Here is a 25,000-nt window from a genome sequence, read left to right on the forward strand (position 1 = left end):
TACATATCTTTATATGCAGTTCCACAAAAATCTCTGAGACTAAGTACTAACCCTTGTATCATGCCTTTTAATTAACTATTTCTATCAAGAGAGATAAACACTGCATATCTTGGATACACCAAATGAACTTGATTTTTGCTTGAGAGGATGAAACAGAGCAGGGAAGTCAAATGATTATCTCCATTGCACTGGCAGCTAACAAAATCTAGTTTTGAAACAGGCATTGTCTAAGTGATTGTTATGTAGTGCCATATGCTGTCAAAACAAGAACTACAAACTAAATCTGCATACAGCCAAAAGGTCACTCTACCTGAGGAAAGGTTGTGTGACTCGTGTCTGCTACCAGCCTCTAGTATACACCTTTCCATGGTATCTGTAAGGTAGTCACATGGTCATGTGTTCAAACAGTCAAAACATTTGCCAAGGGATGCAAATTAGACAAAGCCAAAAAAATCTTGTACAGTTTTCTCTTATAATTCCCACCTGCACTCTTTGACTACAATTATTTAATATGTGGCTTTCTAGGGCCTACAGAAGAGCTTTCCTTAAGGCAAAGTAGCAGATATAAAAAGTTCTCACTGTAACAGTAAATCCCGAGAATATTTTGTAGCAGGAACAAACTTCCTTGTCTCCTGCTCACATTGCTAATGTTGCAACTTGAATGTTGATTATATTAAGTTAGGATGGAATGGGGAAAAAAGGATCATATTTTATAAAGTTTGCTATTAGGAAATACAAACATTGGATAATTTCACTTTGGTGAAAGAATATATGGCAGCTTCCCTGTCTTTACTACTATTGTGATTTATACAGTCCTTGTGCAAAGTACAGAACAGTCTGCAAGTTGCACAAGGGCAGATTGAGTTCATAATTATGGCTTCTACTGGCTGCTACAGTGTGGGGGCACATCTTTTTAAGATATATTTTAAAGCTCCAGGTGACTTAAAAAGCCAGTGGAAGGCTTAGTGTAGGAAGCATCTGCATGCACTATATTTCTGTGGTATAGGTGGAACCAGCACTGTTAAAATAACATAGATTTGGGATGATGACACATGACCTGAACAGGATGTGCAGAAGAGGTGGCAGGTTCTGTCATGTCAAAGCAAGGTAGCATGACACAGGTACTGCTCATCGATGTCATGGCAACTACTCTGTGCAAAGAGCACTGTAGGCTTGTGTGACAATTGCACCATATTGCATTTACAGAACTTCCGCATTAGGAAAACTAGATAGATGACCAGCTGTATTTATAAATCACTTGGCAATGCAAGTTTGCAGTTTGTGCCATAGAAGTCCACCATAATGGAAGAAATCAGTACGTTACCAACAATTCAAGATAAAATAATAAAATGACAAAGTGGCACATATTTTCTCTTAAAATCCATGTAGAACCTTTCTGGTGCCACCTCACTAAAAGCCTTCTAGGAACTAACAAAAATCACAAAACAGCATTTAGAAAGTCTTGCTTGGTAAGTAAATCAATTATTACCATAAAAAAATCACAGAACACTTGATACAAATAACTCTCTATCTCACTGTTAAGACCTGTAGAGCATATAATGTCACCTGTTAAAATGCACTTGATTTCCTTGTAGTATAATACAGGCTCTAACAAAGTAACAAGGTCTTCATCTGTTTATAAACAGTTGTTTTGACTCCACTGGGAATAGACCCATGTTTTTTATAGACATGAGCAGCCATCTAGTTGATTATGTTTAATGTTCCTGAGATATTCCTGCAACCTGATCTTAAATTGCCTTTTAGTTTGGTCAATATAACACATCATGGAGGGGCATATCAGGGCATAAATAACCTGTTCAGCAACAAGTCAATACATTAGCTAGTTGGACCGACATAGTGGGAGGTTACTGTTCATGTTAAGGAATGTTTTGCTCGCTGACAACTTGCCTCATGACGTAGCCATCACAGTTGACTTTGTGAAGGTTGTCATTTGTCCATCTGTGAGGATTACACTAACTGGTTTCTGCCAATGACTGAATCACACAGCACAGGCCTGCAGTATGCCAAGCAGCAACGTTAACTTATTCCTACAGCACTGTATGACACAATCATTGTCAGAGTCATGGCCCCTAGAGCAGCCTTTAATTTATTACCAGGTATTTCTCTTGACTCTCACCTGCTGTTCACAGTTCTCTTTCTTTGTTGTACCATCAGACATTTAGTTTTCTGAACAAAGAAATAAACTACAGTCATGAAATATAAAATTTTAGACTTAATGCTATGTTATGAGATAAATAAGATTATCTCTGTTCATCCCATAGTGTGGTTCTCGGTTTTAGTATGTTTTAGTATTTAGTGATATCAAATTTCAAGGGTGGTAACAAAAACACTTAGCCAGGATTCAGAAGCACATAACGCACAGTTCAATGCTATTTCTAGCTGGGTTATTCAGTGTGTTATAACCAAATTGTGCTTGGCTAGGGACCAGTCCAATCACATAACAAGCCATGCAGAGTAGCGATAAAATAGTTTATTAATGACCAAAAGTTTAATGCTTTTGTCCGTGAGTACGGGACTTCAACAGAACTAAAAAACAAGCTAACATTTCACTTAAATACATCAGCCAAGCACGATTTGGTTACTGCTTTTATTCTTGGCTGATACTTTTTGTGGTTATTCAGTGTGTTATGCAGGAGTGATTCAAAGAGAGCTCTACTACAGCAGTAAGAAAGCTCTGGCTTGCAGTACCACAGTGAATGAATGCACTGGAGAAAAATGCATACAAATGTGGCAAATAGGGGAGCAAAGTGATAAAAATCCACACCATGTTTTAATGATATTCACCATAGCTCAACACAAGAATTCTGGACAAAGCCGAAATAATGGGGGCGATCCCCAAATTCTGCAACAGATTTTATACATTGCTTTTGTAAACTTAGAAAGTTGTTGAAATAGCAAAGTTTTGCATTATCATGCATTTCTGAAGGATGTAAAGTCTGAATCTCAAATGTCTGTCATTTTTCAATTACTTCAATCCTCAATGATTTGCATCCATCCATCCATCTATCCTCAACCCTTTTCCCATTTTTTGCACATGAGATCGGGGTGTCACTTCAACAGCGACAAACACAAATTTTCCGAGGAACGGACAATAAATATGCAGCAAAAATCTGGACATTCTGTGAAATTCTGGACAGATGAGAAGCATGAGCACTCCTACTGATCTGTATGGCAGGAGCAGGGCTGTTAGCACCACAGCTGATAACCACTGTCAAGCAGACAGTGTATATGTGTGTGTGTGTGTGTTTGTGCATACACATTTGTGTATGTTTGATGGTGCCTGTGCAACAATGGTTTGTGGGTTGATGGTGTGATTACTTTTAGCTGTCATGTGATTAATTCAGAGACATATTAATGAGCTGCTAATGAGCTTTTGCTTAATGTATCTCTTTCATGTCTCCGAATCACTGTTATTGTTAAAGTGGTAGATTCCTGGAATAGATAAGTTCCCAAATGATACAATAATGCATTATTGGCATTTAAATTCAGTCCATTATTTTGGCACCGATTATTTGTTTGGGACAAAACTTCCTGCAGGATGGTTAAGTCATTTGGGGGTTCAGTAACTGGTCCTAGCTTGGAGTCATCTACAAACTTACACAGCCACAGCCCTTTAGTATTGGCTTTTACTTCAGAAAAGTAGATGCCAAACAGGAGTGGTCCCAACACAGAACCCAGGGGGACTCCACTGGTGACAAGTCTCTTTGTGCAGGTAACTTCCCCTGTTTTGAGCTCCTGCACCCTATCTGTGAGCCATTTTCAGAATAAAGGAGAATAATCATTGCATCTATTGGATGTTCATAGACAGTTGCATTTTTACCTACATAGAATGGCAGAATTCAGACAATCAGACCAGCTATTTGTTCCCTTCTCTAACACTAGGAAAGGCCTACCAGTATCTAAGGTTACCTTATCCAGATGGCTTTCTGAATGTATTTCCTTTATTTATAATTCTAAAAACAAAACTCTCACTGCACCTGTCAAAGCTCATTCCACCAGGTCATTAGCTACTTCTGCAGCTTTCCAAACTAGGCTGCCTTTGGGTAATATCTGTGCTGCAGCAACATGGGCAAACCCTCATACCTTCATTAATCAAGGTAGATTTGGCCTCCAGGAGCAGAGCATCCTTTGGTACTATGGTTCTGAGGAATATTCTCCCATGAGCCACCCAAGAATCAGGTAGCTTGGGTTGCGGTCCCACATGTGAGAATAAAGGCGAAATTGATAACATCACATAAAGATGTTATGTACTTACCATAACGTTCCATGCGTGTTGTCCATCTCTGGCTTTATTCTCACAACCTGCTGACCTACCCCCTGCCTACACTCCTGGGAGACTGTGTAGTACTAATTGAATATCTTAGGATCATAGGAGGTTACTAGGCTAATGTCCCTGGGGTCCTTACAAGCCTAGCCAAGAGTTTATCCCCAAAAAGAAACCTCAATCAGCACCTGTATACCAGGTCAATGAGGGACAAAGGTGGAACCCCTGGGACAAATTTGTGGTTACCCATCCACTCATCAAGGTTGCACTTAAAGAGGGTCAGTGAGGTGCTCTGTTTGATGTGTATGGGGAGTCTATTCCAGAGACAGGGCAGCCTCTGTGAGACAAACCTGTCTCTCCAGAAGGTTTTGTCGATGTTGCATATTAGATTCAGGCCTTTTGAGTAGGTTGTGTGTGAGGAATTAGATTTATGGATATGCAGCATCTATAGTAGGTCAGGGTCTGAGACTGCCTTGTAGGCGAGACACAGATCACCCCTGAGCAATCTGTATGATATCTAGTAGAGTGATAGTGATTTGAGCCTGTCTGCACAGGACAGGTGTTGGAAGCTATGGACTCTCTTTGTGAGATATTTCAGTGGCCTTCCCAGTTGGTGCAGATGTTTGGAGAGGTATATCCCAAATGGGGCATTATACTCAATTATTGGTCTAACGAGGGAGGAGTATAGAGCGTTAATAACCTCCTTTTTTCTGGATGGAATCTCTTTACTTATTGAGATGAACCAAGTAAAAGTCTTTTCTCACTACTGTCGCTACATGATGGTTGAATGTGAGGTTGGACTCTACAGCCTCAGAAACCACTTTCCTTTTAAGCTATGAATAGCTTTTCCTCTAATATTATTTATCAGTAGCAAACAAGATCTGAGGCAGTTAGGGAACTGCATTATGGGTAAGGCAGAATGCCTATGAGCTTTGCTGAAGGCTTCGAACTTTTGTAAAAGGCCGAGACGGATCTGATGGATCGAATCCGACCCACAAGTGAGAACAAAGGCAGAGATAGACAACACACATTGAACGTTATGGTAAGTACATAACTTAATTTTTTAGAATTGTTTTAACGTAAACAAACATTTCAAAAACAATAGATTCATTTTTCATCTTTGTGTGCAGGACATAACCATGATAAGTTAATACACCAGCAATAATTTACTTATCACCTCCAGTGGAGTACTGACTGTCGGCCTCTTCACTGAAAATTACTTGTGCTCAGGATGAAAAGAAGGATGAACAATGCTTTATTTTTAAGTAATGTGTTTGCAAAGTGTAAGAGTAGCTACTGTAAAAATGTTGGACAATATCTTCAGAGAAAGATGGGATCACAAAGGATGACAAGTGTGAGAGAACATATGTTGCCTAAAAGTTTCACTGAAAATAGAATACAGTTTCTCAGAAAAAAAATGACTGTAAATCAGAAAGGGTAAGGAAAGCAAAATAGGAAGCCAGTTTCCTTTTTACAAGGAAAGAATGTGGCATTCTCTCTTTGGGGAGTCAGCTGTAAACCTGTATATGCAGTTCGCACATGTTGCAGCCATACCTCTCAACTGCTGTGATTCAGAGATAACATTATGATTTTTGCCCTCAGATTTACTCTTGTTACTCCCTGGCTTATTTTCTTTATTCATAGGTGCATACTTTATTAAATAACTGTATTAAGCCTCTACAAAACATCCTTATCAGAAACTGTACAGGGACTAGAATCTGAAGAGCTTCTGTTCTTAAAAAATAATGGGCTCCCCTTTCTAAACCTCTTCTATGATTTATAAAGACCCGAGTTATGATATTTAATAATCAAAAGCTGAGAGGCATGGTTGCTGTAGTTTTATGTTTCCTACAGCAAAGCATCCACTCTCTGGAAGGGTGTTCTGTAGAGTAGTGACAAGAACCTTTTTCAAAAGTGCAGATCTTTCTTCAGGTAGGTAGTCAGAAACTCTGTAGTGCAGTCTTAGCAGCATTTTGGCTTGCAGGTATCAGGACTGGATCAAGCTAGGCACTGAGGCACAGAAGTGTCTTTGCTGACTCTGGTTTGGTTCCTATTGGTGCAACTTAGTTGGATATTCTGATTCTTAATAGTTCCAAGCAATAAAGCTTTAGTTCTATGATATGTAACTGAAAGCATAGTTTGAGAACCGGTAACCTATGTTTTAACTGGCTTCTATATGTTCGTTCTCGAGTGTTGCTTGCCTGAGAGATATGATGCCAAGGATCAAAATACCAAGGGCAGTTTGCCATTGATAACCACTGCCGGTGCAGTTTCTATGCATGTGCCACCAGTTTATTCCTTTGTTTTTGTAGATTTCTCCCTTCTTCATGCTTGTTCAACTGTAGAGTTGATATCTATAAATTCAGGGAGTGTGTAGGTTTGCTCCCCACTTCGGGGGTGCAGGGGGCTTGCACTTATGCAAAAACATTTACAATTTAATTTTTCATCTTTGTGTGTTTTGGGCATCATTTTTTGACTCTGCAGATTGCTGGGTTTTATGCGTTCAAGTTTTAGTTGAAGAACTAACAAGTGGAAACTTCAACAGAAGATCTGAATTTAAGGCAGACGCCCTTGTCATCTGTGATAAAGGAACATATACATGAAAGGGAAATACTGCATGAATGTGTCGCTAACAGTGGTACAATATAATGGAAGAAATGCTAGTTTTAACAGACCGGGCATAAAACTTTATGATCATCAATTTGAATGTGGAATGTTTTGTTTTTGAGGTAGTTCTCAGACTATTGTACAGAAGTGTTTGCCAGTCAAGGACAACTTAGCTACAGAAGCAGACTAGGATGTGAAACACTATCAAATGTCTTGTTTAGGTCAACGAATAGATCCCAAATGACCTGCCTATTGTTACTAACTCTGAATTTGTGTGTTTATTTCGTGCTTTTAAAGCCATTGGTGTCACATTCACAATTACTGGTCATTTAGGAAACACATATTCACAATAAAGTTTATCTCTGTTGTACAAATGACCAGTCACAGGAACACACACACACTACAAGAGAACTTCAAGAACAAATAAGAAACTATATTAGCTCATTTATTAAGTACTATAATAAGAAAAAGTGTGGCTCTATGGCACAGATAGATAGAGCCCTGACTGCAACCTAGGTGACCAAGGGGGTTGATTAAAGGCCTTAGAATGGGATGAGCCAGGCAGGAAGGGGGAGGAGTGAAGGGACATGGCCCGCTTACCCATCCTGGGGGGATGTGGAGGGTGCATTCACATAGTCTTCTTCTTTCAGCTTTTCCCAGTTAGGGGTCGCCACAGCGGAACTCCGGTCCACTAATGATTGGCAGTAGATTTTTACAGTGCCGAGGTGACAGCTCGACACCCAACCTTCAATGAAGGCATGCCCATTCTACGCATGTCTTTCGAATGCCACTCGACCATGGGGAGGACATGCAGACTCCACACAGAAGGCGCTCCAGCCAAAAATCGAACGGGAGAACCTGTTGCTGCAAGGCAACAATGCTACCACTGCACCACCGTGGCTCGGTCCAGAAAGGAGAACTAACTACCCTATCTACACAAAGTAAATCCCTTCTGGCTCACAAACAAAAACTTTATCAGCAGTAATGTCTGCAGGCACTTATCATTGTATAATGTTTTCTGCTATCTGAGATTTAATAAAATGAGTTTTCAATCAGTGTGTTTCAGTCATTTGATTAATGTTCTGAAGTTCAACCAAATGCTACTCAACCAAATAAAACACTCAAGATCATCTACAAACTGCCTAATGCCCCAGCATCACTAAATAGTTGACATTTGTTTTTAATTTGCTGCATCAGAAAATGACACAGTAGGATCTAAAACAAACTAATAAAAAATAAATAAATAAATTGGAGCCTTACATCATTACATGTATTAAAACAAAAAAATTGAAACATGTATATACCAATTGCATTGACTGTTTTGTGTTCACATAGTAAAAGATGTAATTTCCCTCGTGGAGACTGAGAAAACCACCTGCCATGCTTGGGGGGTGGGTGGGACCACATGAGTGGTGAAGTTAGGGGGCATGCTCAGTAGTAGATGGTCCATTTCACATCTATGTCTCTACACTATGCCAAGTGCATACTGGGAGGTTAGGGCCAAAAACACAAAAAAAAAAAATCACAAATCAACCTTGATGAGTCTGAATGATGGCCCATCCCAGCTAGCCTTTGCCCTTGTGACTGTTTGCAATTGGGCCAATTGGATGTTAGAAGGCTGATGATCAACAGGCAGCTGTGGCAAAGTGAGCAAATAATTAAAAAGATACTAAAATAAGAAAAGAAAATTTTAAAGTATCAAAACAAAACTCCATATTACTGTATTTCCAGAGATGAACATTTGTGGATACAAGTAGCTGAAAAGATATACCCTGCAAGAATGACATTTTTTTTTCTAGGTATCACTTTTGCTTCACTGAACTCAAAGTACTATGCTTGCAGTCCTGAAATACCCAAACTGCAGGTCTTGCAATTGGCAGTAGAAATGACTTATGAGTGATCTGGTATGATTTTTGTCTCTCCTGTTTATCTATTCTATAGGGGTTCACACCAAGATGTGAGCAGTGATTCAAATATGATACCAGATCACTATCTCTGATGATTTCTGTGAAAGCAAAAGAAACAAAAGTTATAAAAAGTGGAAGTAAACTAAATGCTCTATACAAAAAGAGTCCTGGAAGCATGCACATATAGTTTATAGATTATGCAAAGAAAAAGTGAAAAATAAATGTGGAGTTCTTGGCAAGCCAGCAGTGTGGCACATCAGTTAAGATCATTTACTGGGGTGCTGAGATGTGTCGACAGCTTCATCACTGATGGAAGACCAGAAGATACTTCTTTCTACTAAGCAACTTAGCATAATTCTGGCAACATATTTTCAGCGAAAGGGTGGTAGATAATCTGAGATGCCTTTCTAAAGAGGTTATAGGGTCAAATTTGTGACAGAATTCAGATGTGAATGAGGTAGATGCAAAGCAATTAGGATGGAAAGAGAAACTAATAACCTGTTAGATAAGTAGGACATGTGCCTTTTCTAAGATGTAGGGAAATTGGAAAACTAAGTAGGCCAGGCAGTACTGGCATTCTGCAGTGATTAATGCAATGTTTATACTCTGAAACATCGGTCACAACTAACAAGTGAAGCACAAAGAAGGAAATGTAAAACTTCACTTTGTAGTATCAACTAGTTAAAGATTCATAGGTAAATACTTGCTATCAGCCTGCAGACTATTACAAACCTAGCCAATAACCAGAGGTCAGAATCAAACCCTATACTGTGAGGTTAAGACCTTCACTATTATGTCACCCCTACCCTAGTAGTCCAGTTCCATGGTGAAGACTGATAAAGCCCATACTACATTTCTGGCCTGCATGCCTGTTGGACCTGGCTGGTGGGATGAGAGTGAGTGGCTACTGCTTGTTCACCCAGCTGTGTGTGTGCGTGTGTGTGTGTGTGTGTGTGTGTGTGTGTGTGTGTGTGTGTGTGTGTGTGTGTGTGTGTGTGTGTGTGTGTGTGGCCTTTTTTAACACAAGGATGACACCTAGCAGGAGCATTAAGTGTTACCAAGTGGAGGTTCAGTCAACTGAACCTGTGCTGTCATAGTACTTAATAAAAACAAAGCAGTGGAGAATCCAACATACAAGGCATGGAAAACAGGGCTCATAGAAGCCGTCAAGGAGAAGGGGGTGCTCCCAATGAGGAGGTGGGTAGCGCACCTCTCTGGACCAGCAAACTAGCTTGTTCTCTACCAACTGGAAATGGAAGGGCTGATTAGGATTCCAGGATAAGAACACATGGGCCATAACATTCTGACCCAGCCCAAGAATACCTGTCTTCCATGTCTCAACTGAGTGTTGGTAGTGGAGCCACTGGACAAAGTCCTGGGAGGATGCAAAAAAAATAGTCTAGCTGTCATACTAATCAAAATGACCTATCAAATGTGAAATCTTAACAAAAAATGATAAATTAATGAAACATTAAAGATATAAAAAGAGAAGCACATTGACACATTGATTAATATTGATGATTCACAATGCTAGGCTTTCTAGTTCAGTTTTCAGCTGGAGTGCTTTCAATATAGAATCTGCTTGTCTCCCCTGTATATGTGCGGGTTTCCAGAGTTATGTAGTCATTAACCATATCACAAACACAGTGATAGGTGAATTGGTGATCCCCCATGTTGCTCATAGGTATGCTTTCTGTGTATAGGTTAATGCTGTGTGTCACATCACACCCCAACTAGAATTAATTTCTCTGCCTAGTGTCCACTAACTGCTGAAATAAGGTGCATCTCCCAGCAACCCTGTAATGAATTAAGCAGGTAACTGGAGAATGAATTCAAGAATGAATTAATGTAGCAAAAATACTAAGAATCTCCCTTATATCTCTGCTTTCTTCTCTTCAATGTAACTGTGCAAATGATACACCCAGAGGATATAAGAGTTAGAGAGTAGTGGTTTACATACAAAGTCATAAACTACTGTGGGATACCTCAGATCCTGAGTCACCCTGAATGGATATATTGAGCCCAGACAGTGAACCAATAACATCTGACTGTTACATTAGAGACCTATATAAAGTGGCAGTTCTGGGTCATCAGGGGCCAGTTGCAGAGGCAAGGATGCTCAAATGGTAGTTATCAAATCTAAGTCAGAAAGTCACTGCCCTCTTGTAAAGACTGATGGTACAAATATCCGGTGGGCTCATAAACTGGTAGCATTCCTAAAGGAAGAGGTCTCACTTTTGTTTGTCTGAGCACCTGCTTGGTGCACAGGAAATCAGTATATAATATCACTGCATATCCCCTGACCTAGCAGAATGCAAAAAAAAGTCATGACTAAGTAGTTGATAACTGTCTGATCTACTATTATCTGCTAAAGGTCCTGTCTAGCAGACCATACAAAGGCTGAGAAGTTAATATTCACAGCACAGACTGAAGACTTGTCACACAAGGATTATACAGGTGAGTCACCTTATAAACATGGGGATAATAAAGTGTTAATCAAACACTGAGCTTTTATAAGAAATAAATTAGCTACATTTCATGAACTGCAAACATTTTAGATTAAAAGTCATGTTTAAGGAGAAACGCATTTATTTATTTTAGCATGACAAATAAGTTGGTCTGCTTTTCTGTTCCACTCCAAAATGTTTTTTTTTTTAATCACTCAGTCTCATCAGCTTCCCATTATTATTCAGTTCATTAATTCTTTTTATGTATAACAATCAGTAATATGCTCCATGTAAGAAATAAAATATGAACGGTATGACCTCAAGCAACTTGAAGGGATGTCCTGTCCTGCAAGACAGAAGCTGATAAGAAAAGTATAATTCTGGTGGCACTCTATCGAACTTTCGACAGAAGAATCTGCCATATTTCTCACTTTTCAACTGCTTTGACTGTGATATGCAACACTTTTCATTTTGTTTACTTCCAGAGTCAACACGTTCTTTCTTTCTGAAATCACTAACCACTGCTCTTATCAAATCTGGTTGCATTTATTTTATTGTTCAGCACAGCACTGGTTCATGAAAGCAGACACGCTGACTGGAAACATGGGCGACACAAGTCAAGGGGATGTATGGCACCATTTATGTGGAAAAATAGAACTGTCAAAGCTCATCCAGAGTGGAAGTGGAGAGTGGAAGAATCAGGAAGAAATATACTATTTCACTAAGCAGCAGTCAGCAGCTACTATGTTAGTAGTATATTTGTTGTTATACTAGTGAGTGCTGTTAGAGTTTTTTTGGCACTTCACCATTTAGTCAATGAGTTTTGTATTTATTTACCAGTTTGCAGAGGTCTGGAGTCTTACAAATGAAAAAAGTATGCATCAACTTCATTTTTAAATCAGGTAAGGCACAATGATAAAAAAATGTGCCACTTAGGTGGTTGCATTAGGAATGGAATTTTAATATCTGTTGTTTTGAGCTATAATAGAAATTCAAAAGTTGTCAAATTGTAGTTTGGTGGCACAAGTGTATCCCCCAAAAAGTTTTGTTAAATTGTTACGACGACCCCTCCACTGAAATGCAACCTACCCTGTGGTGCTATAATATATTCCAAAATTATAGCACCGTAGGGTAAGTGCTATAATATATTCCAAAATTATAGCACCTATGCTGTGATACTATGATTTTGGGACATATTGTAGAGTACAGGATCTCCTTTAACATGGGGGGAGTGAGGAGTTTATCCCCCTGCTAAGTAGTTCTTTCAGTGCCCAGTCTGCAAAACCATTTTTTTTAATTTATTTTATTTATGTTTTGTCGACCAGTTTAGTCTACTAAGTTTGTGGTCTATTTTCAGAGGAGCCCCAAGGTGGGGTTCACTGACTTGGGGAAATCTGACAACACTGGGAAAAGTCCTTTAAGTTTTAGTTAAGGCTGTTGCAAAAATGTGGTTCCTGAGTGCTGTATATTAAATATTGTGAAAATTTAAAATTTATACATTTATTTACTCGTTTTGAGAAGGATAATTCGCATTGTAGCCATGTTGGTACTCCTGCTGAAAAATCTAGAAAATAAAATTAATATGTAATGCAAACTCTTACTGGATGAAAAATAAGCATTACAAAAGAAAATAATTTTTTTTTCAGACTGCATAAACTTTTCAAGGGGTATAATATTTTTTATTTTACCGAATAAATCTGTCAGAAGAACTATTATCTTCTGAATAAAAATTAATATCAAATGAACATTTATTTTAACAACATGTACAATGGCTCAGTAAAAGTTATCAGCCATATTTTTTCTTATGCATTGTTCTACTATGACCTTACCTTACATTTCATATGTATTGTACCTCTATTAATTATAATCTTTTCCATACATTTAATTGAAAACACCATACTGTCTTCTTTGAGAAGGATGCTGATCTATGTTTTACCAATGTGCAGTTTAAAGGAGTAAATATTTACATGCCACTGTATATTTTTACTTATTTCTGTAATGCAGTGACTTACCCATTTTACTGTAACATGTCCTATTGCACATTGGAAAGGTTATGAAACGGTTCCCATTTCCGCCACATCCACCATAGAGAAATGATTCACACCTCTTCTGAGCAGCATTGAAGGACCACATTAAGATGTGAGCTTTACACTGCCCACTGTCTTGCTTTAAATCACACACAGCCACTGGAAAGGAATTGATGGAAATGTTAGACTGGCTTACTAATGCAGCTTGTACAGTCCAGTTTAATAAAGGATGAACAATATAGTCTGCAGTATCATTTAAATAAAGTGACTTGCACAGCTTCCTGGAAAGGTTTACTTAGAAATGCCCAGAGATAGTGGTGGTGGTAGACATGTTTTTAATAACAGGAAGTACATTTTGGAAGCAGAAGCTGTTGTTAACAGAATATTACTAGTGTATGGAAAAAAAATGGGAGGAACACTGAAGTCTTACCTGTTTATGACAGTTTATATGAAAGGGTAAAAAAACTACATAGGAGATATTCATATAACTGTACCTTGGGCAAAGTTTCTGTGTAGCTACTATTTCGTCTCATTTTTTTTTTTACTTAACACGGTCATATGTATGACTAAACCTTGAAAACAACAAGTAAAGTGGCCTTGTTAAAGCAAGAAATAATCATACACAGTTTAACTTCAAAAATACACAAAAACAACAAACCAGAAAAAACTGAAAAACACTTTATTAATCTTGTCACCTTTGCTGGGAAATCTTCCAAAGGAATATACATTATGATCGAATAAATGATAAAAACAATTAAATAACCAACATTATTAACTGACGGGATTCTTCCCCAGTAAATCTGCATTCAATCCTTTAGGATGCAAACTATTACATTTCAGGATTAGTAAAACATTTTTATTCCTTAACAATATTTTTCCTTCTTGATCCTGCCTAACACTACTATGCATTTGTGTTAAAAGTGCACATTTTAAATTAGAAACTTTTGAATCGTGATGATAAACAAAATGATAAGCCAAAGGACTATCCAGATTTTATTTTTCAGCACCTCTCATCTGGTCTTTATTTATTTAATTTTGTTTACTGGGCCAGGACACGGATCAACAAATGATCAATTTCAGGCTTAGTCCAAGTTGTAGGATACAATGAAAAAAAAATAGAACACAACAAGCAAAATTAGTTACAAAACAGAATCTAGCTAGTAAGGTCTATGATTAATTTTGTTTACAATGTAGTAAAAGTTAAAGAGGAAAAAAGTAGATAAAAGATATGATTTGTATACAGAGCAACAGACAGAAGAGTAAAGAAGAGCATATTAGGCAAAATAGTTTGTGATGTAGTTATTGGCCGTTTGGGCAATTTTTCCATCTCTCTCAACTTTCTGATTTAAAAGCCACATTTGCAATTGTTTTTTTTTCTGTAACTAGTCTACATCAGATACAGATTCTTGGTTTTAGCACTTTAATTTGCTTATTCGTGCCCAGCACTTGTTCAGAACTTGCTGTAAGCACTAAATAAGCTACAAATTACTGCACCACTTAACCTTCCTCATTACCTAGAGGAAACCAGTTTTTTGTACTTACTTTCCTCACTTGCTTAGAGAAAAACAGCTCTTGTACTCACTTTCCTCACTTGTCTAGAGGAAAATAATTTTTTTATTCAGGCATGTTCAAGGGTCAGCTCCCAGTGTTCTCTCCTGTCTATCTGATGAATCTGGGCATCTTGGGGCAATGTAGCAATTGCCTCATGTACACAGACAACCCACTGCTCCTACCACCCAATGCTACAACTTGTGAGAGATGCACTTATCTAGCCAAACTGGAGGTAAAGCTCTCTCCATCCAAGACTGAACTTGACAGTCAAGAGGAGAAGGTAAACACTTGCACCACACTCATCACATAGTCCCACTAAACCTACACCACTAAACTCTACACATAGAAACACAAAAACATTTGCGGAGGCTCTCAATAAAAATCTCCTTAAGCAACAGAGATCTCTAAAGCATAAATGCAATCAACCTCCACCCCCCCAACACTACCCAAATGACATGTAGCCCACAGACTTAGTGTGCCACTCAGCCACAGCCCATAAGGCAAAACAATGTACCCAACACACTAGTCATAGGTGACTCTATCGTCAGGCACACTGATGCCCCACTCACCAGGCTAAACAAGGAGAAGGTTACTGTCAGCTGCCTGTCGGGTGCCAGGATCCATCACATAACCCATGCACTCAGGTCACTCCACCACAACTACAACTATAACTCTGTCATTGTCCATGTTGTTGTGAACGATCTGAGACGTACCTCCCTGGACTACATGAAAAGAGACATGGAAGAGCTCTCTGATCTTGTAGCCCAGGCAGGTATGACCCTAGACCCGAGTAGCATTCTGTCATTGCCCAGAATGATACCGCAGTACAAGGACAAAATGATTGACTTCAACAATTGGCTAAGCTTCTGGTGTTATTTTAAGGGGATCCAGTATCTGTCTGCCTGGGACGACATGGTCGACAGACCATGATGCTTTGCCAGAGATAGCCTGCACCTGTCACTCCTGGGATTCCGGATACTGGCTAAGGCTCTTGCCACCCCTATAGTGCCTTTTTTAGGCAAGGTTCAAATGACAAATTCACCACCGTAACAGGAACAGGCAAGCAAAAACTGAGGGTAATGCTACTCAATGCTAGAAGTCTAAATCTCAAAATGCACTCCCTCGAGGCACTCCTTAAAATGGAGAACATTGATATCTGTGCAGTGACTGAGACCTGGTTTAAGGATCCAGAGTGCACCTCTGCATTACCAGGCTATAACTCATACCACACTTTTCAGCCATCTAACCTGGACCGGAACACCAAAGGCGGAGGTGTGTCCATATTCATTAAGGATATCCATACCTCCAGGCTAGTTGCTCAGCATAATGCATCCGAGGTTATCCAAGTGCAACTAACTCAAGGCAAAACTGCAATCCAAATTGTAGCTTGCTAGAGATCCCCCACCATACCCCAGAATTCCCACTCCTCTTTTCTTGATATACTGGAAAATATTAGCGCTCAACCAAACACCCTAATAATGGGTGATTTCAACTACCCCACCATTAACTGGAAAAACTACTCATGTACCAACTCCTTCGCTCAAAGCTTTCTGGAATTCATAAATTCCAGTGCCCTGGATCAACTTATCCACACCCCCACCAGGGGCAACAATATCCTAGACCTAGTCATTACCAACATGAGTGACCGGTGTTCCACACCTGAAGTCAACTCCTCGTTGGTCAGATCTGACCATAAGTTAATAGAACTAGAAATCCACACCCCACACCCACCCCTCATTAAGGAAACCATGGTAAAAAATTTCTCCAAAGCCAACTTTATGCTTTTTAAGACAGAAGTGGCGAATTTCATGACACCCATGCAGATGGACAATAGAGTTATGACTGCTGAATCTTACACAAATGCACTCTATAGCACTTACATGAGTGCATGGATCGTGCTATCCCGAAGAGAACCAAGATGCTATCTTCCAAATAAAGGAAGCCAATCTGGTGGTCCCCTGCCATAAACAAACTCTACAACAGATGGAAGAAACTGTTGCAAAAGAGAGTAAAATCCCATGAGTGGAGGAGCTCCCTGGTCAACCTCAGTAAGAAGCTAAGATCCCTTATAAGATCCTCCAAAGAAAAAAAAAAAAAAAGAAAAGTTTCACATGAGAAAGCTCCAGTTCTTACAAAGATGTACTAAATGTCTCTCAAGATGAATATGGATTAAACAGTCCACAATTCTTTTACATCCTGAAAAATATATATGTAGTCTATTGTAAGACCTTTGCTTGAAAGCTGTCAGCTTTCCTTATACCCCATTACTTAACAACAATATCCACAATCTGTTGTGAGATGTAGTGATATGTATTTACAAAGTACACCTACCTTCTCCAACTGTTAAATACATTCAGGCTTGAAGTGTCATTTAAGTGTCCTGCTCTGATAGCATAATATGGTATTGCAAGCATTACAATCCCTACCATAAGTCTTTCAAAAGGCATTTCAGGGTTTGAGAGGTTGTAATTATTTCTGACTGACACGGAGACTGTTTCAGATGCAGCAAGCAGAGGGTTAATGAGTGACTGCTATTGCCATATTGGAAAAGTATAACCATCAGTAGGTTTCTTGTACTCTTTTAATGCAACATGCTGACCCCTGAAACTCATAAGGCTGGGGTCAGTTATGACTCTTAGGAACAGTGCTAGATTAAAGGTCTGAAGGGCCTGGAGTTGAAAATAATCTTGGGTCTACATTTTATATGTGTGTGTGCATTTCAATATAATATATGTGTATATATATATATATATATATATATATATATATATATATATGTATATATGGTTCTACCTGACTTCGTCGACAGGGCAGAAGACCGACAACGGAATCCGGAGCTCCAGAAGATCGACATCGAAGAAGACCGACGCGAATCGCGAGTGGCAGAACATCGACAATGCAGAAGACCGACACGACGGATGACAACACCAACGCCGAGGATGCCGACATGGGGAAAGGCTGTGTGAGTATGCGGTAGTGACGGACGTTAGGGTGCGAGGCAGGTAAGTGTGGAGATTGACGGTCTGTGGGGATAGAGGTGGGTTAAGTGAGTTAGGGTTAGGCGATAGGTGGGTTAAGTGAGTTAGGGTTAGGGAGCGATAGGGGTGGGGTAAGTGAGTTAGGGTTAGGGAGCGATAGGGGTGGGTTAAGTGAGTTAGGGTTAGGGAGCGATAGGTGGGTTAAGTGAGTTAGGGTTAGGGAGCGATAGGCGGGTTAAGTGAGTTAGGGTTAGGGAGCGGGTAGGTAAGTGTGCGATAGTAGCCGGACCTTAGGGTTAGGGTAAGGTTTAGTGTGGGCTTGTAAGGATTTTGGTGTGCTTGTGTTGTGTGTGTGGTTTGTGGAATGGGGATGTGTTTTGTTTTAATTGTTATTGTGTGTGCAGTGTATGGGGTTTCGTGTTTGTGTACCGTCGGTTATTTCGTTGTCGGTTATGTGTGGTTTCGTGTTTATGGACTGTCGAATATGTGGTGTCGGTGATGTGGTTGTCGGTGTTGTGTGGTTTCGACTATGTCAGGTAGAACCGTATATATATATGACTGTTGAAGTAATACCAATTTTCCCTGTAGATTAATGCTTTTCCTTAAAGGTGGGAGGCATCTTACTCCCTAAGGATGGAATACTTTTGCACCTCAGTACAAGGATCTCTTATTTTCTTTTCTTTCATATATGGGTTCAGGTGGTATTTTTGAGTTGTAGGATGCCAAATACGAATCATCATATTACATTGATTTTCATTTTGTAAATATGCAAAGTAATATTGGAGCGATTTAGTGTGAGATCAGCAGATAGTGAGGCTGAGGAAGTTTCTCCTTTTCCAAGTTGTTATATGATCTCAGATATAGTTTATATTGAGCTGCAGAGGTGTGTGGGGTGCCATGGGAACTTGCCCCCCGAAACACTGTTTTTGATTTTTATTTATAGTTTTGATGAAAAGTGGTCTCAATGCATTTTTGTAATTATTCAGATGCTCTTTATAATATCATTCATGGTATTTTTTGGTACATGTTCACATGTGATTGTAGAAAATACACTGCCTAGAAACCAGCAGTATTTGCACATATGCTTATAAAACTTAAAGATACAGGCAAATATCACCTGAACTGCAAAATATCGCAGAACACTCACCTACACAAACACAGTATAATTCAGGAGACTGGAGAGATGACAGTGAGCCACAAACATGGTATGTGAGACTGGAGGGGGTAACAGTGAGCCATACAGAGTTCCTCCAGCCCGAGAGGGCAGTGCTAGTAACAGAGCCTACATCAAGAGGATTGTTTCTCTTAAGCACTGCACAAGAAAGGAAGCTGCAGTGGTGCAGACTTCTTCTTACAGGGATTAACTACTTTACAAGAGCAGTGGGGGTCTCTTCAGAGAAAGGGTCATGGAAGTGAAGCTCCATCAGCATATGTTAACCTGGCTCTTTACATGGTATCTTCCATTTAAATTGTTGAAAGTCACAAATACCTTTGTACAAATAAAAATCACACCACCTGTAGAATATCTGATGGCATTTGTATGATAGTAATGACTGAAATAATCCATTACAATCCCTACCATAAGTCTTTCAAAAGGCATTTCAGGGTTTGAGAGGTTGTAATTATTTCAGACTGACATGGAGACTGTTTCAGATGCAGCAAGCAGAGGGTTAATGAGTGACTGCTATTGCCATATTGGAAAAGTATAACCATCAGTAGGTTTCTTGTACTCTTTTAATGCAACATGCTGACCCCTGAACCTCATAAGGCTGGGGTCAGTTATGACTCTTAGGAACAGTGCTAGATTAAAGGTCTGAAGGGCCTGGAGTTGAAAATAATCTTGGGTTTACATTTTATATGTGTGTGTGCATTTCAATATAATATATGTGTGTGTATATATATATATATATATATATATATATATATATATATATATATATATATATATATATATATATATATATATATATATATATATATATATATATATATATATATATATATATATATATATATATATATATATATATATATATATATATATATACATATCTTAAAGGTGGGAGGCATCTTACTCCCTAAGGATGGAATACTTTTGCACCTCAGTACAAGGATCTCTTCTTTTCTTTTCTTTCATATGTGGGTTCAGGTGGTATTTTTGAGTTGTAGGATGCCAAATACGAATCATCATATTACATTGATTTTCATTTTGTAAATATGCAAAGTAATATTGGAGCGATTTAGTGTGAGATCAGCAGATAGTGAGGCTGAGGAAGTTTCTCCTTTTCCAAGTTGTTATATGATCTCAGATATAGTTTATACTGAGCTGCAGAGGTGTGTGGGGTGCCATGGGAACTTTCCCCCCGAAACACTGTTTTTGATTTTTATTTATAGTTTTGATGAAAAGTGGTCTCAATGCATTTTTGTAATTATTCAGATGCTCTTTATAATATCATTCATGGTATTTTTTGGTACATGTTCACATGTGATTGTAGAAAATACACTGCCTAGAAACCTGCAGTATTTGCACATATGCTTATAAAACTTAAAAATACAGGCAAATATCACCTGAACTGTAAAATATCACAGAACACTCACCTACACAAACACAATATAATTCAGGAGACTGGAGAGATGACAATGAGCCACAAACATGGTATGTGAGACTGGAGGGGTAACAGTGAGCCATACAGAGTTCCTCCAGCCTGAGAGGGCAGTGCTAGTAACTGAGCCTACATCAGGAGGATTGTTTCTCTTAAGCACTGCACAAGAAAGGAAGCTGCAGTGGTGCAGACTTCTTCTTACAGGGACTAACTACTTTACAAGAGCAGTGGGGGTCTCTTCAGAGAAAGGGTCATGGAAGTGAAGCTCCATCAGCATGTGTTAACCCGTCTCTTTACATGGTATCTTCCATTTAAATTGTTGAAAGTCACAAATACCTTTGTACAAATAAAAATCAAACCACCTGTAGAATATCTGATGGCATTTGTATGATAGTAATGACTGAAATAATCCGGTCATGTTCAAACTATCTCATTACTTAATTTGGACCAAAACATACTTCCCATCACTGTTCTTTGATTTTTTAATTACTTAGACATGAACATATATACGTTATCGATCTAGGTGGGCAGGAACCTTGAGGGAAGTCAAAGTATGTGTATATTACTTCTAAATGTGGTACTGTCAAACTCTTGGCCTTTGAGGCACCGATGACCTATACCAATTTTAATTATTTTTTAATTAACTTAGGCTTGCTTCTTTTCAATCCTGGCTTGCAATGCTTACAACATATTCATAATTCATTACAAGTCATAACAGAGAGGGTTACTGTAAGATGTAAGCCTTAATAAGCAAGATTTGCTGTTTTCTGCTTCTGATTTACAGAGTAAACACCATTATTTTGTTTATTTGTATTATTGGCATGGGTTTGTGTCCTTTCCTGCTTGTAGATAAGTGATATGATGGTGAGCAGAGAATATTGAAAATCCAGTGATGCTGATACTAGTATGCACTTAGTATGCCATGGTGCGTAGACGTATGCAATGAAAACTCTGTGATTTGGCTCACCTTAGATGCTGTCCATCAACAATGCTGTGATTTTGTATGCTGTACTGTGACAGTGTTCAGTTAAACTGTTGATTCTCACCAGAGAACATCAAGAGTGCTACGATGCTGAGCAGTGTCAACTGACAATGCTGTCATGTTTTGCATTGTTCTCCTTGACCATCAACTGCCACACGTGCCTCTCCTCTTCTCACTCACTGGGTTTGCTGGACCTCCCATTAGTCTCCTCTAGGCTCAACCTGATCCATGTCAAGTCTGGAGCCAGTGAGGAGATTAAGGACACTGATACAGCTTCATTCTGCTGCTGAGAAGTGTACCCTAACCCTTTACCATCCTGCTGCAACCTTGCAAGCTCAGCAGTCAGTGCTTTTGGGAGGTGAATGCACATGTCTACATATATGTAACTTCCTGACCAGGTGGTATACTGCTTGCAAAATGGAGCTTGCTAGGTTGTTATGGCTGTTATTGCAATGAACATAGCCATCCTCTGTCCCCTTCTCAAGATGGGCAAGTCAGCATCGACTGCTTACTCTCATAATCTACCAGCCAGTCCATCCAGTGGCTGTGCTGCTAGTCAAACACATGTAGTCTGGGGTGCTATAAGGGCTTTACCCCAGTCTGCCACTGGGGAGTGCTATAATGTTGAGATGTGTACACTGAGAGAACTGCAATGCTATTTATACTACGACAACTTTAATCCTGAACAGTCTACACGGAGATTGCTCTGATGTTGAATTGTCTACAGGGGGAGTAAAATGACAACACAAGCTGTAATACATTACTGTTCAGTTTATTAAAGGTCATTATGTCTTTTACTTTTGTCACAATTAGGCATAATAACTGTATACAACAAGTGTTTTTTTTGGGGGGAAGGCTAAGTGAGAAAGCAAAGGGCAGTTGCATAATCACTGTTAAATGATACTGTGGTGATTACATCTTTCACTTTCTTCATAATTAGGCATTATAAGTGTACACACAGAAAGTGATACTTTGTTTTTGGTGAGAAGGTTATGTGTAAAAGCAAAGGGCAATTACATGATCACTGTTAAATGTTGATTAATATGCCATGTTGAAGGGCATCAGTATATGTTTATGAAAGCAAGATGCTAAAGTTTATTACTGTGACCATTATATTTATGCAATGTCTTCATTATCAAAAAAAGGTGATGTACACTCTCAGAAGAAGCACATTCCCCTGGGCAGCATGTGTTTGAAAGGTGTTGAAGTTAGTGTTTTTTATATGTTAGAAACACAACAAAGACACAATCTACATTTGGCTTACAAGTTGTTACTTTTTTACTATGAATTATCAATTATTTATTAATTAATTTATTAGTTAACTGTCTTATAATATCATATGCCCCTTAGTTGAATGTAGCAAGAGGTTCTCCTGTTCGATTCATGGCTGGAGTGCCTTCTGTGTGGAGTCTGCATGTCCTCCCCGTGGTCGAGTGGCCTCTGAAAGACATGTGTGAATGGGTGTGCCTTCACTGAAGGTTGGGCTTCGGGCTGGCAACTTGGCACCATAAAAAAATCTACTGCCAATCATTAGCAGACCAGAGTACCACTGTGGCGACCCCTAACTGGGAAAAGCCAAAAAGACAAACAACATTGGTGCTATGTGGCCCTTGTTGTTATTTGATTTTGAGACACCCACTCTAATGTATGACTACATCTGGTTCATCAATTGCTCAGTTACCAGGTCACCAGAGCTTTATATATGATTACTGCACTCCAAAATTATTGTTTTTTGGGTGCCTCCTATTTTTGTGTATTTTTTGTTAAAAATTAGAAGGTTAGAATTACACTATTTTCCAGCTGAATGGTTTTAATCAAAGTCTGTATTTTCTGAGCTATGATACAAAATTGGAATTGCCTAGACATGGTAAGGCCTTGCTGTGTCTAATAATGGTGGCCGCCAAAAAGCAGTTACTAGAAAATGGAAATCAAAATCTAAACCAACTAAACTGGAAGTAGTGAATATAGTAACAGAGATAAAACAACTGAACTGAGATCTTTACAAAAGGGCAGGAGCAAACTAAATAGGAAAAAATGGGAATTGAGGGAGCAACTAGGAGTGTGTCAGTATGGTTTGTGATGTAAAATGTTTGCAACTAGGACTGTGTCGGTGTAGTTTGTTTTCATTTATATAAATGTATGATTGCCTATGTAGTAAGTGATGGTTTAATATAGATGTTTCTTGTTTAAAAAAAGGCAGGAATTGAATAACTTATGTGATATTGCTTAGGTTACATGATATATAGCAATATATTTGAAGTATAATGTTCATTATGTTAATGTAGTTTGATTACTTTTATAGGAATGGAAATTTGTCTATGTCACAAATGATAATTCAGTAAAGGTGTTTGAAAAAAAACAAACAAGGCATACATCTTCACCTGCTATAAAGCTTTCTATTATTGGTAAATATTTTGATCATTTAAACATTGATAATAATATAATAATAATATAATACATGTGTAGATACTGCTTCATATTCAAAATCACAACATTTTCTCATCGTCTGATTTGATAATATAATTTTCTTTGTGTTTCTAAACCCAGACATTCTTCTTCAGTGAGAGTATGCTTTGCATTACTTTTATAAGACAGACTTGCTTATAAATATCAGTAATGTGAAATATAACACTTTTAAAAAACAATCTGAGAATAATCTGCAGCAGTCAAGCATGGCTGTTAATAAAGATAGGAGAGTAGCACTGAACTGATAGAGGTGGCATCAGGTGATGAGATACCCAGACCTCATGAAGAAAAAATAGGGATGATGATGTTTATGATGATGAAGAACCTAAGTATTGTGAAATGGAGGGACCAAACTGGATTTATTAGATGAACTAGTTGTTAAAAATATAACACCAATACTAATATTATTGATTTACCTTGATTTAAAAGGGGATACTTTAATACTTCTGCAAATACTAAAGTCAGAGGTATGAAATAAAACAGAGGCATCATTAAACATGCAGATATAATCAGCTAACCCAGTGACATCAGAAACAATATACAGCATAGTGAATATAAGTATCCAATAGAAAAAAAAGCAATAGATGTAGTTTTCTGACAAGCTGAAAAGTCTCCATTTTTAAACATCTGAGTTTGGCACGAGGGAAATAAACCTCAAACCATACTTAAGACGATTCTGTTCACTGTCAGATAAAAGTAAACATAGACAAATTATTTCTTGTTATAAAAAGTAAAGAAGTCTAAAAACTAGCCAGAAGGTGAATGCAAGCATGTTGAATCAACTTCCTTAGGAAAATGAACCATAACTTGTTGCAGCAAGTTCAACCCCTGGCCTCTGCATCCCTGTTAAGAATTTTCTAGTCATGTTGTATGCTGATACATTTCACTAATGTTGTGTCCCTCTCCTAAGACTGCTGTGCTCAGAATTAGTAGAACTGAAGACATTGTCAGAGTCTGATCTTATCAAGGAGTACATGTTTTGGAATAAGTTCATGTTGGCATGATATCTGATTATTTCTACCTCCCTATCATACCTCTGATTTCTTCTTCTTCAAAAAAAAATGTTGGATTTGTAGTCCTAAACATCACAGTCCACTTCCTGATACTTCTATTCCAGCAATTACTTTTCCTGTTCACTCAGCTTAGG

The 25,000-nt window shown here is 38.5% G+C and overlaps 1 protein-coding gene across 1 annotated transcript in view; it reads right to left on the reverse strand.

Annotated features, from left to right (window-relative positions):
* LOC122806924 (inter-alpha-trypsin inhibitor-like) overlaps positions 1–25,000 on the reverse strand; it is a 209,620-nt gene that overhangs the window by 74,347 nt on the left and 110,273 nt on the right. The window contains exon 3 of the mRNA XM_044077749.1: positions 13,259–13,432. Coding sequence (XP_043933684.1) covers positions 13,259–13,432 — 174 coding nt within the window. The remainder of the gene's footprint in view (positions 1–13,258; positions 13,433–25,000) is intronic.

Source organism: Protopterus annectens, chromosome 7.part0, assembly GCF_019279795.1.
Source record: "Protopterus annectens isolate FY-2018-M chromosome 7.part0, PAN1.0, whole genome shotgun sequence".
Taxonomy (NCBI): Eukaryota; Metazoa; Chordata; order Ceratodontiformes; family Protopteridae; genus Protopterus; species Protopterus annectens.